This window comes from Ursus americanus, chromosome 20 (genome assembly GCF_024610735.1).
Source record: "Ursus americanus isolate L20-20 chromosome 20, mUrsAme1.1.p, whole genome shotgun sequence".
Lineage (NCBI taxonomy): Eukaryota > Metazoa > Chordata > Mammalia > Carnivora > Ursidae > Ursus > Ursus americanus.
The window spans coordinates 29,736,865-29,754,433 of record NC_142146.1 but is presented as its reverse complement, the minus strand read 5'-3'; the positions used below and the strand labels follow the sequence as shown (position 1 = coordinate 29,754,433).

The window sequence follows — 17,569 nt, the reverse complement described above, 5'->3', positions numbered from 1 at the left end:
GGTAATTATAACAAGCACTGATGGCCATTTAAAAATTGGTGAAATGGTTCTAAGGCAGTTCACTAAAAATCAAATTGTTAAATGTAAGACGAATATAAGCACAAATGAAAGAACAAAGTGTATATACTGCAACAAATAGGTTATACTCAAATCTGAGCTGCAGGATAGATGAATGGGTCACTATGTTCCTTCCCCCAGCCAAGCTCAAGTGTTAAAGGACAAACTTTCTAAAATGTGTTAACTCAAGGTTCCCTTTTTTTTGGCTATCATTGTAGCTCTAAAAACTTTTATTAAATAATCTTCACACTTTGAAATTCAGTATGTTAGCAGGCGCCTGGGTGGCTCAGCCAGTTAACCATCTGCCTTTGGCTCAGATCATGATCCCAGGGTCCCGGGATCGAGTCTCGCATTGGGCTCCTTGCTCAGCCGGGAGTCTGCGTCTCCCTCTCCCTCTGTCCCTGCCCCCCATGCTCATACTCTCTATTTCTCTCTCTCTCAAATAAATAAAATCTTAAAAAAAAAAAAATTTAGTACGCTAGCATAATTTAAGATTTTTCCGAAGTGGAAAACCAAATGTACACACAAATCTAATAGTCACTATTTCTTTTACACACCTGTCCAGCTCATCCATACTTAAAGATTGGCAAACAAGTCGCTAAAGTCGTTCAAGAGCAGCAACTGAGAAAAATAAACTGACATGGACAAATACTAACCCATTATTCACTTTCCTATTCATCTAACGTATTTAATTAAGTACAATGCAAACTACACAAAACTCATGCAGAAAGTTATGGTAAATAGAATTTATATTCAGTTTTGAAAATTAAACAAGTACCCCCAATGCGCTATCAAATAGCAGTTTCCTTAAATGATATTCTTACCCTCTCTAACATTCCAATGATATATCTTGTATCTGTAAAAGGTCCTATTTCTTCATGACACCTGCCATAAACAATAGCAAGGGCTTGTAAACATAAACACTTCATGTTTACTTTTGGGGTGAGCAGGAAACGATGATAGAGCTCGTTGAAAAATTCATACCTAGATTTAAAAAAAAAAAAAGTTCACAATGGAATTAGCATGAAACTAATAGTGAAAACAAATATAACAAGATATGAAGAGTAGCTTACGATCTTTTAATTGATCCACTTTCTTCATTCTCATCTTCCTCCAATAGTAATCTCAGGTAATAGTCTCCTATTTTGATTTCCTCTGCCAGGCACTCATATTTAACCTTTATTAATAAATGCACATTAGAGTATTTTAGTTTACAAGAGGGTTTTGGCAGTTTCCACATAATCACTTCTTAAATTCTGTTCAGAGCTTTTTTCTTTTCTTGTAAGACCACCTTTAGTGAAAAAAATTCATCATTTCTTAAAATACCTGGTAATTCATTATTATTAATGTAACTTATTACTTTCATTAAATATTAAAGAGCTGGAATTATATGCCAATTTTATGGATGTAAAACTTGCTGATAAAAACTTCCACGGACTAGATGGTATTAATAAGACTGAAAGGAAGGAAGACTCAAAACACTGTTAAGAGATAATCTGCTTTACTCCCTTCTCAGTTTGTCACAATCAACTATGGAGTAAATGATCCTGCACCACACACAGTTTCTGCAATTCACACAAGTTACCTCAGGTTCTCCCTCATCCCCAAACACATCAACTACACTTTATGGTATATTTTTATTTTTCATTCTCTGCATGTCGTACTATCCCAGATTACAAAGGAAGTGATAAATGAAAGAGCAGCCCATGATGATCGGGAGCTATGGCGGCACCATGACCTTTGTACTCAGGCTGCTTGTCTAAATTAAAGATTTGCAAGCAATTGTACAAAGGAATTCTCTACTGACCAGATAATTAAAATTCTTTTTCCAAAGCCTAAAATAAATAATTTCTAAAAATATAAACTATATAAAATCAAATACACACACACACATATATGTATGTATAACCATTTCACTTTCTTTCTATAAATTCTGAGCATTCAATTCATTCAACTTCTATTTATTAGGCATATACTGTGTGCCATGCACTGTTGTAGTCACCAAGGATATAGCAATAAACAAACATAGAAATTACTGTCCTTACAGGAGTAGCAGATAAAAAAGTAGAATATACATGATAGTTGGGTGACAGTAAGTGCTATGGAGTGAAATAAATCGGGAAAAAGGGAGAGGGAGAAGGAGATGGGGGGAGAAAGAGAGCAGAGGGTTGTATGTATATACAAAGAGGTTTGCATTTTTAAAGATTTAGTTATTCATTTTGAGAGAGAAAGAGTGAATAAAGGGGTGGGAAGAGGGGGAGAGTGAGAGAGAGAATCTCAAGCAGGCTCCCTGCTGAGCAGGGAGCCTGACCCGGGGCTCAATCTTACAACCCTGAGATCATGACCTGAGCTGAAATCAGGAGTTGGATGCTTAACCGACTGAGCCAACCAGGCACCCCTGAGGGCTGCATTTTTAAACATAGTGGCCAGGGAAGGCCTATTCAGATGATGACATTCAGTTAAAGACCTGAAGGAAAAAACAAGTTATAAGGCTATCCAGGGAAAAAGAATATTCTAGTAAGAAGGAATAGCAAATAGAGAAAGATCTTGAGTCAAGAACATGAATTTGGTGTTTCCAGGGAACTCAGTGTTGCTGGATCAAGAGTGAAAGGGTGAATAGTAAAACATAAGACCAAAGAAAGAATGCCTGGAATTAGCAGGCACACAAATCTTGTCTTGTAAGTCATTTGAAGGACCAGGCTCTTTTGAAGTGAGATGGGAAGTGACAGAAGTACCAGAGGGCCCTGAGCACCGAAGTGACATGATCTACTTTAACAAGAGCACAATGCTGCTATGTTGATTACAGGGAGACAAGGGGGGAAGTAGAGATACTGCTTCAAATCCACAAGGAGAGGAGGCTTGGGTTCTAGATAAATGCTGAAAAGTGTACTGAATAGGATTTGCTGGCAAATTGGATCTGGGGCATAAAAGATGACTTCAAGGACTTTGACTGGAAAATAAAAAGGGGCCATTATCTAAGATCAGAAAGACTACAAGGGAAGTAGGTTTGGGGGAAGAGCAAGAGCACAGTTTTAGAGCTACATTCTAGTCGCTTATTGGATATCCAATTATAACAGTATGAGGTCTTGGAAAGAATTATGTGAGATAAAAATCTGGAAGCCACCAGGAAATAAAAAACAGTTAAAGCCATAAGACAATGAATATAAATATGAGGTCCAAGAACTGGTCCTTTATGCCAGTTTAGCAGTTGGAAAAATTAGAAAAATGAACAAAGGAGGAGTGCACAGTGGAGGAGGAGAAAATCCAGGAGAAGACAGTCCCAAAACCAAAGTAAAGGAAGTCTTTCGAGGAGAAGCAAATGAGACAATCAAATCATTGTATTTTGCAAATGCAGTTGGATTAAAAAAGCCTACAGGATCATGAGTATGTTTAAATTCACAACTGCTATGACAGCTTACATTATACACACACACACACACACACACACACACACACACACGATTATCTAACACCAACATGTTTTTTTTTAAACAACATATTTCTTGATCATATTTTGTTGTTCTTCACACCAATATTTTAATAGAAAAGTAAAATATGGCCACATTCAAAATCAAACTACCACAAAAAAGTTAATTAAACAAGGTACAAATACAAGGAAAAAAGAACAGCTATATTTCAATGGAGAAAAAAATCTAAGGAGAAAAAAAATAAGCAAAGAACAGAGCTAGAAAGCAGATCAAATTTATTAAAACTCCTACATTCTCAGGTACAAAGCCAAGTTACTTAACGTAATGAATTTTTATTTTTTGTCTCAGATAAATATAAAAGTTTTCTAATATTTCCTCCACAAAATTAAGAGGGAAAGATAAAAATATGTTATATAACCATAAGTCTTTGAAAAACACTCCAAAAATAACATGTGCCTCCAATAAGAAAAAATTAATATTACAAAAATTAAACTTTACCTCAAATTCATGGTGGTTCCAGGAGATCACATTAGCACTACCAAGCTCTCTATCAATATTAAATGCTCTCATTTCAGATTCAAGACTATCCCTCAGTTCTTCTCGTGTCTTGAAATTCCAAATTAGGTTTGACTTGGCATGATCCTGACCAAATCTATACATATAATCAGAAAATAGTAGGAAGCCATAAACATTAAAAAAAAAATCTAGAAATATCCCTTACTACATTTTATAAGAAAACAGTGGAATTAACAAACTTCAGCAAGTGTAAATGAATAAAATAAAATCTCTGTAAATTAAGTACAGTACAATACAAATGGTAGAATCTTGGTGATAGTTAACAGGTGCACACTGTAAAATTGTTTGACCTTTTCTGTAATAAAATGCTAAGGAAAAAAAAAATGAACCCAAACCACAAAAACAAATCGATCTGGATTTCAAAACAAGGAACTGATATTTCAATTTCAGTATTTACTGCTAGTATAAATTTCAGTCAGAAAATAATTACAATCAGGTATCAAATTTCAGGTTGGGGATAAGAATTTCTGAACTATGCACCTGGGTGTGAAGTGTGTAGGATGAGCAACATTCTAGATTAGAATGTTACCAACTACCTAAGGAAGAATACAGCTAAACTGCCAAGTTCTGATTGATATTTGTAAAATATCTTCCTTTTATTCCTAGAATTTAACTACTGTAATAAATTTGGACACAGGTCTGAACTGGAGGTGGATGGGCATCATATGCTTTTGTTTTCATTCTGCAACACTCCTAGAAAGTCTGATGTCAGAGTTCCAAGAGAGTTCTAGGGGAGACAACATAATCGAAGAATTCCTGAGAAAGAAAACCAATATTCTTAAGGCCACACTATACACTATATTTATACTATATACTGTAAAAGTACGGTGAGAAGTTTCCAAAGCACATATTTTCCTTTATCAGCCGAGGTATACTCAATATATAAGCTTCCAGAATAAGTATTGTAAGTTATCCCCCAAAATTTAGCAAATCCCTAAAATGTTTCAAAGTCTTTCTAAGTGTTTGGGGTGGAGGAAGAGTGGGCAGGGCCAGTAGATGAAGAAGTGGTAAACAGATCAGAAAGGCTGGAAAAGTATATTAGGCCAGCAAAGCTGGATACCCATTTCCTACAAGTCTCCTTATGTTTTCATCATCTACCTCTTTTAAGTAATCATCTCAAAGTCCCAATAAAATTTTAAAGGTAACTTCAGCTCCTTAGACTATCAACACTCTATAAAAGACATTAATATTATGGAAGCATCATTAATCATACAATCTTAACAGTCACAATTCTTAACCTTGAGAGCATAAAAATACACAAAGCATAAAGCACCAGTTTCAGGCAAAAAAACCTATCATGATTCTTCTAATGTCAATGCCAAATTTAATCTACTGGAAAAGAGGCTTTAAGTTTACCTATAATAGAAGAGATCCCAATTTGCTTCTATTTTTATTCTTTGTCTTCTCTTTCGAAGAACCACTGGCTTTTGATTTATATTCTGGAAAAAACAAAAACAAAATTTTATAGTGCTCAATCTGGGGCTACCAAATAGGCTCACTGAGAAAAATCATCACTTTGTAAGTGATGAGAAACATTTTCTACATCAAATTTTGGCAGAAACAAATTAATGAAGCAAAATCTATAAAATATGAATATAAAATATTTTATCACAATGTGATACATACAGTGCTAGCAGATAATTCTACAGTGCTGTTGAAATATTTTCCACATAGCCTAAACTTACTTTTTGTTACAGTTTACAGTGATGACTGATAAAATTTATAATGATCAAAAACAGTGACTTGTTTTAAACATTTACATGCAGTTAATACACAAGCCATGGGAAAACAATAAATGCAGATGATTACAGGTTATTAAACTGCTATCAAAGCCATAGGAGCAAGTATAAATTGAAATAGCTAATGGACAAGAAATAAGAATCTACATTCAGACACATGTGAGGTGAGATTTGAATTTATTAGACAAAGAATCTCAAAGACAACTCCACATGCCAGGCAGTTGAATGCATTTCACACACATAGCAGGGACTTAAACTCACCATATTGTTTCTGTCCTGAATTTAAATTTAAAAAGGAAAAAATGAAAAAGTTTTAAATAAAAATGAGAGTGAGCCTATATGTGTTAAGCTGTATCTATCATACAAATTCCACGAGGATGTCACCAATATAAATCCTCATTTTAAGACAGAAGAAGGTCCTGCTTCGCTGACTCAAATTTTAAGCAGTCATAAACCCATTTGAGAATTCAAAGAAAGCTATGGCCCCTATTCCAGAGAAAGACATATACATAAGGCTTGTAACTAACTGGAGGGGAAGATTTCAAAGATTTCTTCAAGTCTATACATGGACTGGCAGTTAGGAATCTCTACTCCAAGTAAAGCCTGTAGATATGGCAGACAAAATTCTGACCCTCAATGTGAAAGAACCAAAAAGTAGAAAGTAGTAGAGATTAAAACACAGAAATCTATAACTTCATTAAAGAAGTGACAAATTATATAAAATAAAGCAGAATAAAGAAAGGATAGAAGGAATAAAGGCTAAGTGAGTAATAAATTTTAAAACATAAATACTGCTTGAAATATGAAACCTACTGGTTAAATGAGGACATGTCTCCTATGAATTTTAATTCTGTGCACGCGCATGAAAACTAAGGTGACTTGAATAAAGCACATAAACAATTCAAAGATTTAGTTTTAATGATAAAACTTTCCCTGAAACTTCTAATTAAGAAGCACTTTCTTCAATTTCCCCCACCCTCAGGACAAAAAGCTGGGACTCTACATTAGTGAAAATGTAAACGCTCTACACAAAAAGCACAACCAGTTCTCCATAAACGGAGTTCACGGACTCAGAAACTTAGGCTAAAATCCCTAACTAGCTAAACAAATTCCTCAACTAAAATAATAAAAGTAAGAAAAAAGTAATTTTATATGTTAGCCAATGGTTATTATTAATTGAACACAGAGCATTAGCTTTCAAATGAAATTGACTTAAAAACATTCTGATTATATAAAATATGCAGTTCCTTTTAAGGCTAGCCAGTTAATCTTGACAATGGTTAGTTTTCAGACTAGCTAAAGCACATGATCATTACAAATCTGGGTGTTAGTATTCCTACAAATAAAATAGTCACAAAGATTCACTGTTTCCTAAAGAAATTAACATTAAAAACAGTACTATGGCAAAAATAATCCGTTTGCTACCTAAACAGTTTCTTGACCAGCAGATCTGTTTGGCATCGTTTGCTCGAAGTTTTAGATAACGCCCACATAAATGAAACCAACAGAACAATAAAACATTATTGATATTTAAAAATATATTATTTTTCCTCTGAACTGTTGTCTTTAAATAGCATGTGTTAACCACATTTACAGCTAATAGCTTTGTGTTCAAACTTATGCTGGATAAATGTTACATATGAAATCAAATGCCAAAAACTTACTTCAGTTAGATAATTACATCCAACAGCTTGAACAACTATTATTTTAGAAACAGGCTTAACTACCCGAAGTCAAGAGTTCATCATTTTTAAATAAGTGAAAATCATTCATATCCTATCAGTAGATTTTCAATTACTCAAATGTTGTAGGAATATTATCGTGACATGTATACAGTGCTTCTAATATTACCTTGTGGGTTTTTTTTGTTTTTGTTTTTGTTTTTTTGAGAGAGAGAGCACGAGCGAGTGAGCAGGGGGCAGGGGGCAGGGCCGGGGGTAGAAAATCTTAAGCAGGCTCCACGCTCAGCACAGAGCCTGACGCAGGGCTTGATCTCACAACACTGAGATCATGACTGAGCTAAAATCAAGAGTCAGACACTTAACTGACTAAGCCACCCAGGTGCCCCTATTATTACCTTGCTTTTCCATCAAAGCAACCCCATAGAACAGAGAAGGGAGGTAGTGTTATTCTGATTTTATGGAAGAGGAAAGTAATGCTCTGAAAACCCGTAACTTGTCTTATGGGTTAATAAAGGATAAAATTAGGCTCAGATATAGGTTAAACAGTGCAACATGCAATATTCTCTTCACTATCCTGGTCACTTAGAAAGCATGTCTATTGCGTAGTGAAGAGAAGGGCCATATGCACCCCAATGTTCATAGCAGCATTGTCCACAATAGCTAAATCGTAGAAGGAGCCGAGATGCCCTTCAACAGATGACTGGATTAAGAAGTTGTGGTCCATATATACAATGGAATATTACTCAGCTATCAGAAAGAACGAGTTCTCAACATTTGCTACAACATGGACGGCACTGGAGGAGATAATGCTAAGTGAAATAAGTCAAGCAGAGAAAGACAACTATCATATGATTTCTCTCATCTATAGAACATAAGAACTAGGATGATCAGTAGGGGAAGAAAGGGATAAAGAAAGGGGGGGTAATCAGAAGGGGGAATGAAACATGAGAGACTATGGACTATGAGAAACAAACTGAGGACTTTAGAGGGGAGGGGGTGGGGGAATGGGATAGACCGGTGATGGGTAGTAAGGAGGGCACGTATTGCATGGTGCACTGGGTGTTATACACAACTAATGAATCATCGAGCCTTACATCGGAAACCGGGGATGTACTGTATGGTGACTAACATAATATAATAAAAAAATCATTAAAATAAAAAAAAAAAGAAAGCATGTCGATTGATTCTTTACACTGCGTGTATCACTCATACAGATCAGGATGAACTCCTTAGGCTCAAGTTCTACAGAACTGAATTTTGGTCTCAATTTCAGATAGACACACAAGACTACAATTGTTCTGTGGCACCTGATTCCTATGTTTGATGTTCTGGAAATTCATAAGAAACCTGTTCAGTAAAATATTTATATTATTTTCTTTGTATAAAGAAATAGCTACCATAAGTAAAGAGATGGTTTAAGGGAAAGAATGTAAGTGTGGTCAACAAAAATGGTGAGATCAAGTCAACTTTTATACTTGATTTAACCACTGCACATTCCATCCTAGAGAGAAGAATATGCATTACTGAATTAGGTTCTATTGATCACACTACATGCTGAAGAATGGGACTAAAACTGTTTTTGATCTGACCTTGATTTGAGGAGCTAATACTGAAAAATTTAAGTACACACAGTAAATTTAATTTAAAAATGTGAATCTTATTACCAAACACCTGTCTGACTAGCTCTGAATAAAAATGTTAAACAAGAAGAGCACCTTTGTTTTTATAGCTATAAAATAAAATTCAGAGAAGGAAAGAAGCAGATACATATAAATAAATTAGCATGGAAACTAAAAGTTATGGAAGAAAAAACTTAAGAGTGGAATTTTATATTAAATTTCATATAAAATACCTAACTAAAATCCTAATCACTGATTCATAAAACTATGAATTAAGAAAAATTTATATAAAAATAAGAATCAGAATTAGGTAACATTTCTTCATATGTTCAGTCAGAAATATCTGACTACCATCTCTGTGAACAGCAACAATGAAGGCAAACCTATGATATACAGAAGAGCTAGAAGTCTGGAAGCAGGTTTTTACCTCTTTTTGCGCAATGCCCATTCTATCCCTCCAGTGCATCAACACAAGATCTACTTTTTCTTTGGCAAATTTTTCAACTTCCTTAGCAGCTTTTCCAGCTAGTCTTTGCCACTCTGGAACTTTATTAAATTTTCCATACTGATCCTGTGAAATAATGATAAAATCCATTATGGTCCTGTTTGCAAATTTATTTTTAAAATCTAAGTAAAGCTGATTCACACTGTGTGTTTTACATAAAATACATACTGGATATGGGGACTCAGTGAAGAAACAAAGTGAACATTTCTACAATAAATTATACTTTTGTCCAAGAAATCTTAACTTTTCTGCTTAAGTTTCAAGATGATTCCTACGTGAGGGGTGGCAAGATGTGAATGGGAGATGGGTGTAAATAGAAAAATGGAGTGAGGAAAGGAAAAGAACACATACAAGACATTATTACAATGGTGTATCTTGGAAGATGTTTAAGTAATTTTCTCAGAAATAGCCCAACCTTAATAATAAACATAGCTTTTGTTAAAAAAAAAATGTCCTAAGTTAATTTTTTCACTTTTGGCCCCTTTCACCAACATTTATCAATCACACATTATATGCTAAATATAATATTAGACATTTGAAACTTTAAAAAGCAATCCATTCCTGAATGTGCCAATAAGCTGAGTTAAGGGAAACAAAACATAAAAGACTGCTACTATTCATAGTATTAGATTGTGATGATGGTTTTACAACTCTATAAATACACAAAAATTACTGAACTGTACACTTAAAACAGGTGAATTATATGGGATGTAAATTTTACCTCAATAAAGCTGTTACCAATGTTACTACTTTTAGTACTACTATTCAATACAGTGAATTCTTGGTTTCTTTCTAAAATTTTTAGTTTTACGAAGAGTATTCTTTTCAACCTGAAAAGACACTTAGGACAATCATTATTTACCATTGCTATTTTCACATTATCTCTAACATGCATTCGATCAGCATCCTTCTCAGGAACTGGATCTGAGCTGTCCAAGTACGCCAGCAAGCCTGGCGGCTAAAAGCAAAGAAACACAAAACATAAAACCCATTTTCGAAACAACCACACAAAGGAAAATTTAGCTTTCAAAACCCAATAAATTAATACTATGATTTAAACTACTGAGGTTAGCACTTATTACATGACAAATTTCTATGGTAAGCATCTTTTAAATAAAAAACAAATTTTTAAAATCCTTTATAAACTTATTCAATGAAATCTTATTGGGCTAGAATACATAAATCTTCCTGGTCATTCAACTGACTTACCAAAATGCGTTTCAACAAGTTTGTCGCAGTTGCATTATCAGCTGTCCAGAGTCCCACTAAATGTCTACTTAGCTGTCTGAAAAAAGCAGACGTTGAGAAAGGTTTGCTGCTTTATCTCAGCTAGAACAGAAAGGAATTTTTAAGAACAAAATATCATATAAGAAATATGGCTACAGCAAGAAATCATTCTGATGTTAAATATTTAAAGTTAGTATTTTAATGTGGAGAGGTGTATGATAGTAATTCAAAATACTGCTAACATTTTAGAATTTTCTCCAAATCAAAATGCTTCCCTGATAAACTCACTAATTTTCAATGGACTTGAAAATGAAGTAGTAGGTTTTTACCTCACTTAAAGAGGGAAAACAATAAAACAATTAGACTTGATGATATTATTGGTTTGTGTAACAAGTCCTGATATAGTGATCATATAGCATTCTGGCATTCTTTGGAATTCTGAACATGAGTAAAAGTCAATAACTATGTTCTAATATAACCTATTTGGCAAGGTCAGAGATAGAAAATATTTTCAGTTTTGGAGTCTGGACAAAGACTTAAAGCCTTTAAAGCAAATTATTCTATTCATGCCACTTTAGAGGTAAAAGTATATTTTGGTTCAAAGTGAAGAATCTAAGATCCATGTTGAATCTATGACTTGGTCACTTACTAATCTTAACCCTCGCTATATGCTCCTCATGAGCACAGAATATACTTTATTCACTGTTGACCCTTCTGTGCTTCAGTAGGGATTCAAACTGCCATTTGCTACAAGAATGGGTATGAAACCTGTGAGAGAAATAACCCAAACTACAGACATATGTATTTATACAGGTTACATTACCAGAAGAAAAAAGTTTAAAACCCAAATTGTACTTTCTTCTATCCCCCAAAAAATGAACACTACTAAAACTGTTCATTTCTATGTCTAGTTGGAAATTAACTACTACTGAAGTAATTACTCTTATGATTTCCTTCACATGCATCAGGTAGGTATAATTTATCAGGAATTCCAAAAAGGCTTTAAACAGGAATAAATGGGATAACTTTTTATAAAAGCAATTTGCAAAAGATAAAGGAATGCAAATGAAAAATGGTAATTTATATTATACATTGACAGCTTTTCAATACTGTGACTGATCACAGTAAGGAATGTAACTGATTATTTAATAAAGAGGAACACAGCAAGCAAACATCTAACATGGGACTTTAATGAAATAAGGCATTAAATTATTCATTTAACTAGTGAGTCATGAGTCATAGTATGCTAAGGATATCTGAAGGCTCACACATAAGGAATCATAAAGAAAGATTAAAAGGGATGGAATTCATATGGCCTGGAATAAATGAAGAGATTTATTGCTTCCTTATATTTGATTATTGTTAAAAAAGACAATTTACCAAAGAGGAAATTGTTTAACTGTAAGAGATTTAGGATACCTAAGCCAGTTAGCTAAGTAAGAAAACCTTATCTTAGAAAAGGTTAGATAAGGTTTTCTTTATTCTTAGAGCCGAGTACCTAATTGACCAAAGATACTTAAAAACTGACATGACAGCCAGAAGGAAATACAAGGAGAAAAGGCCTAGGCATATGGTTCTAGTTTCATAAGCTTCTAGGCACTCTTTTCCATGTTCCAGTACCCTGACTATGGGTATAGAGCCATAACAGGGAAGTGAGGTGGGAAAAGCAAACAGATTTGTCCCCACCCCACCCCTCCAAGCTATCCAGGGGCAGGGGCAATGATCATGTGGGCACTATCTTTCTAGAAGGAAAGGAAAAGAAGAACTAGGTGAATCAAAAGAAAATGAAACATTTGCATAATCCAAACAGTCTGTTTTATGTACTATCTGAAATCATTTTATAAGCAGCAAGTTAATTTACAGCAAATTAAATTTAACCTACCTATTTGTAAGCATCCTTTGATCTGAGCTTATTGTAAACATCGCAGTATGCAAGTGTCGAGGTAAGGCACCTTCACTTAGGGCAAGCTCCTGCATTTTTGTAGCAATTTCTTTGTCACCTTCCTTTGGAAAAAGGGTAAGATGATCCCTAAAGCAGCACTCCAGAACAAGGTATTCTACTTTTATAGAATTAATTTTACATCTCTAGGTAAAATAATTATGTAGTATACAATATAATAAAAATTTGAAATGCAACTTAATTACCCAAAAATAACACAAGTGATAAAAGTAATTTTAAAAACATTATTTGCCTGTGGAATGAGGTTTTAAATGTTTACAGAAAATTTATCTTATGAATTATATTTTGCTTAATTTAATGTTAAAATTAGGTTCATTCTCTGAGTATACATCAGCCAATGAAAGGGAAAGGCGACTCAGGGAAATCAGCGATTCCTACCAAAGGCATCTGCAAACCCGCCTTGCTTTTATTATTATCAATATATTCATTTTCATGGTGAACACAGTCCTGTATTTTTTTTAAAAGAATGATGTGATTAACTGGGGTCGTTTTTTATCGTGATTTTACTTTGCTTATATGGACTCACTTTGGCAGCAGAGTTAAGACAGGACTACTAATCAAAGGTAATCAAACAACTATGAATTAAGTAAGCAATGTGATATTTAAGACAGCCTACTGGAAAGCAAAAATGCTCACAATGTGAGTGAAAAAAAAAGTACAAGTATATAGTACAACTGAATATGTAGTATGTATACAAATATTCACATAGTGTGAATATGTACAGATACCATTCTGACAGTAGTATCAATATCAGTTTTGTACACAGTAGATAGACATATATATACATAGTTTGTACGCATATAATTTTGAACACTACACGGTCTAAGAGAAAATCTACTAAAATGCTAATAGTATTATCTCTGGGTGATAAAAATATAAATGATTCATTTTATTTGTTCCTTTTTTCTATAAACACCAATGTTTCTTCAAAGACCATATGCCGCTTTTACAATCAGAAAAAATAATTTAAGATACTTGCCAGGATTTCAGTGTACATAAAGAAGGTGTTCCTTACACAGACATCAGCTCTAGTCATTAGCTGTGAGTCTGACACAGGTGGCTTACATTGAAGCCCAAAGTCCACATTTTGGTTATACCTGGCCCTCCATGAATGGCAATATATTGGTGAATCAGGGTCAGGAATACACTTTTGTTTGGTCTCATGGTCCTAACTGTCCTTGGCTGTCAGCTCTGTGAGAGAGATGCTACTTTGGATAAAAAAACCCATTAGCTACAAGAAAAAAATTAGCCTTTAGCTGTACATACACACTAAAAATGCAAAAAAACTTTGAGGTATAATGCCTATATATAATTTTATTTTTATTTTTATTTTTTTTTTAATTTATTTATGAGATAGAGACAGCCAGCGAGAGAGGGAACACAAGCAGGGGGAGTGGGAGAGGAAGAAGCAGGCTCCCAGCAGAGGAGCCTGATGTGGGGCTCGATCCCATAACACCGGGATCACTCCCTGAGCCGAAGGCAGACGCTTAACCGCTGTGCCACCCAGGCGCCCCTATATAATTTTTAAACACCTACTTGAGTATACTAATTCTGTGCATTTCATTTAGCCACATGTTATATGTACGATATATATGTATATATTATGATATATTTAGATCACTGAGTGTTTTGATAAAAGGAGCAAACCCTCTTACATTTTATCCAAATCACTACAAACAACAAAAAGAATTCAAAGCCATTTGGACTGATGTCTTTGTAAACATCCAGTATGCAAGTTGATATTTATAGCCATGATTTTATTTTCTAAAAATCAAGACAACTAAAGCAACTATCTTAGAGAAACAATATCCCATGTCTGACCAACGATATCATGACCTGATCTCTGCCATTTAATTACAAATGCATGAGGAACTAATTTTTGTTACCATTCTTACTTAATATCACTTTGCTATGAACTAACTCCCTTAACAGATTTCTATGTAACCTCAGTACCTAAAGATTTCAATACCATCAATACCATCATCCCCCACCCCCAAAAAGAGGAAGAGAGGAAGAATGCTAACTTTTAATTCTTTTAAAACAAACAAAATACAATGTAGGAACCGAAAGATTTACTTGCCCTAAACCCACTTACCTCAGAACTTTAAACTCTTAGTTTAATACTGAGGATTGTTTCTGTAGTTTAAAACTAATTTCTGAATAAAGACTCAAAATTAACTTTTCTTACCCAGAAAAACTGCATGTTTCCCATAAAAGGCTGAAACGTAATTTTGTCAGCTTCAATGAAAATAGCCAATCAACATTCAAGTAGGTTTAAAATCTCAAAATTGTTCTCACCTCTATTATTGCCTTCATAACCAATCCAGCTCCCTTTATAATTGCCATGGAAGGATGCTTTAAAATAGGGAGAAAAGTATTACAGAATAAAAGAATTTTATTGCAACAGACTAGCTACTGCTTTTAAGGAGTATATACAATTTTATAAGCCATAAAATTAGTTAAGGATACATCTCAAAGTCAGATCAGTTTGGCTAAAAATTTTAGGTATTCTTACAATATAGCTTTAGGGTAATTAAGAAACAGCTGGCACTTATTTGAATAATTATAGTTATCTGATAAATATCAAAAAGTAATGATGTAAAATAATACAAATTGACATTTACAAATTAACATAAAATAACAAAAATATTAAGTATCATTGATAAATATCAAGGAGTAATGATGTAAAATAATACAAACTGACATTTATAAAACTAATAAAATAACAAAAATATAAGTATCATATAGAAACAGATCACATGTACATAATAAATACTATAGTACTGTGTGATCTAATAATGTTTTCAACTATTTATGAACAGCCCTATTATTTGGGAATTTATAAAGAAAAGGGTACTCTGGGCCTATCACAGAAAAAAATGAGTTTTTCACTACTGAGAAAAGATGGGGGTCAAAACAGTGGTCAAAAGCCAACAGCACAGCTCTACATGAAACACTAAGAAATCTGTGAAATTAAATATCCTTAATATGGTAATAATACGGCTGTATTTATCAACATTACTACAGAAGCACACACCCATTATTTTAAAACCAAAATGACCCAAAAGTGGTTATCTGATAAGAAAGATACAAGCTCTCACCTGAAAGAGCTTAAAGAGGGTTCTTCCATTGGATGCTACCATCTCTAAGAGCATATCAAACTGCTGTCCTTCTGTTGTCTCACTATATGGAGCACAGAGGGCAAAAGTAAGGAAGTCCAAGAGTGAACTAATAACTAGGGCACCAGTCCCATGATCCTGAAACGAAGTAACATATTGCCTTAGGACAGAGAAATTCAAGTAAAACACAGCAATAATGTGCTTCTCTTGTCCTGTATGTTAAAAGTAAACATTTAATTCCATAACATGAGGCTCACAGTTTGATTACTCTAAGGAGTACTTGTTTTACTAATGCAGTAAATCCACTGCTTACCGTATCTCAAAAGTAAAATAATTAAAATATGGTCAAGTTTCAAGAAAATAACCAAGACTCCTCAAACACATATAACTAAGGTTAATATGTGTAGTATCTGTATAAAAAGCAATCTTTGACAACATTTAAAACCAACAATTTGTTCCTCCTAGATCTATAGATTGCCCATCTCCAAAACTGTTACCAGTGACTGAGGAGCAAAGATTTGGCTTAATTTTTTTTTTTTTTTTAGAGCAGCTTATTTCATAATGACATTAAAGAAAAAGAAAAAAATCTAAAGTCTTTGCAACTTATTCCTCTGAGATGGATATAGTTCTAAGACAGAATATTTTACTATTAGTGAGTGAACAAGCTGACCAAACTGTGTATGGTGAATACTGACCAAAGTTGGGACCTGCAATTAAGGAAAAAAACCTGCCAAACTGCACTTCTAGAATACCTTTCAATAATGTCCAGTATCTCTCATTAAGACAAATTTAATTGTAACTTACCACATGGGAATTAAATTTTTCCAGTAAGTTTTCCAGAAACTTCTTTGATGAGAGAAGAGAAGCTTTGTTCAGCTGTTCTTGTCTTAAGTCATAGTCATCATGCATGGGCTATTGATTAAAAACAGTGATAATTCATGAGCAGGCCCACATGTTGGCATCACACGAAAGTCATTTATAAAGAGTATTCATTAAATAGTGAAAGAATTAAAAACCACAGCCTTTAAAGTTGAAGGCAGAAAGGAAACTCGTGATAAGACAAGCAGGCAAAGTGATGATTTCCCCCAGGGTCTAATGAGGCTTCATAGATACTGTGCCCAGCAAGTATCTGTAGAGTACTGCACAAGGTACTCTCTCAAAAGTCACAGATCTCCTTCTTAAAAAGCAAATGACACCCATTTCCTCTCCCCCAATTTTAAAATTTAAATTTGAAATGATAAAACATAGCATTTATTTATTTTTTTAAACAGCATTTAAAAGCAGGTACTAAAATGAGCAGCAAATACTTCTTTGTCTCTTCTGACTGGTGGAATAAATGAGAATGGGAAAAAGACTGCAGCATGAGAGTTAGGAGTAAACATCCAATCCTAACTCTGCTACTGACCATAGCTGACCTCAGGCAAGGTTAAGTTGCTTTAACTCTGAGTTTCACTTTCCTCAGCCGTCCAAGTGAGTACTTAGCTCACAGGACTATTATGAAGCTTAAATGAGATAATTCATGTAAGATAATATAGGCAAAACCTAATATGTAATGAGAGCTCAATGTGTTTGTTTCACACTATGGTATTTTACGCTCTAGCTACCCCACTTTTTTTTTGTTTTACGATTTATTTATTTATTGGGGCACCTGTGTGGC

At 34.0% G+C, this 17,569-nt stretch overlaps 1 protein-coding gene across 1 annotated transcript in view; it reads right to left on the bottom strand.

Annotated features, from left to right (window-relative positions):
* DNAJC13 (DnaJ heat shock protein family (Hsp40) member C13) overlaps window positions 1-17,569 on the bottom strand; it is a 119,993-nt gene that overhangs the window by 55,415 nt on the left and 47,009 nt on the right. Inside the window, exons 14-24 of the mRNA XM_045791762.2 lie at window positions 16,717-16,824; window positions 15,895-16,050; window positions 15,092-15,148; window positions 12,716-12,837; window positions 10,816-10,891; window positions 10,469-10,564; window positions 9,529-9,672; window positions 5,418-5,500; window positions 3,984-4,137; window positions 1,131-1,234; window positions 882-1,041 (exon numbers count right to left, since the gene is read on the bottom strand). Of these exons, the coding sequence (XP_045647718.1) occupies window positions 882-1,041; window positions 1,131-1,234; window positions 3,984-4,137; window positions 5,418-5,500; window positions 9,529-9,672; window positions 10,469-10,564; window positions 10,816-10,891; window positions 12,716-12,837; window positions 15,092-15,148; window positions 15,895-16,050; window positions 16,717-16,824 (1,260 nt within the window). The remainder of the gene's footprint in view (window positions 1-881; window positions 1,042-1,130; window positions 1,235-3,983; window positions 4,138-5,417; window positions 5,501-9,528; window positions 9,673-10,468; window positions 10,565-10,815; window positions 10,892-12,715; window positions 12,838-15,091; window positions 15,149-15,894; window positions 16,051-16,716; window positions 16,825-17,569) is intronic.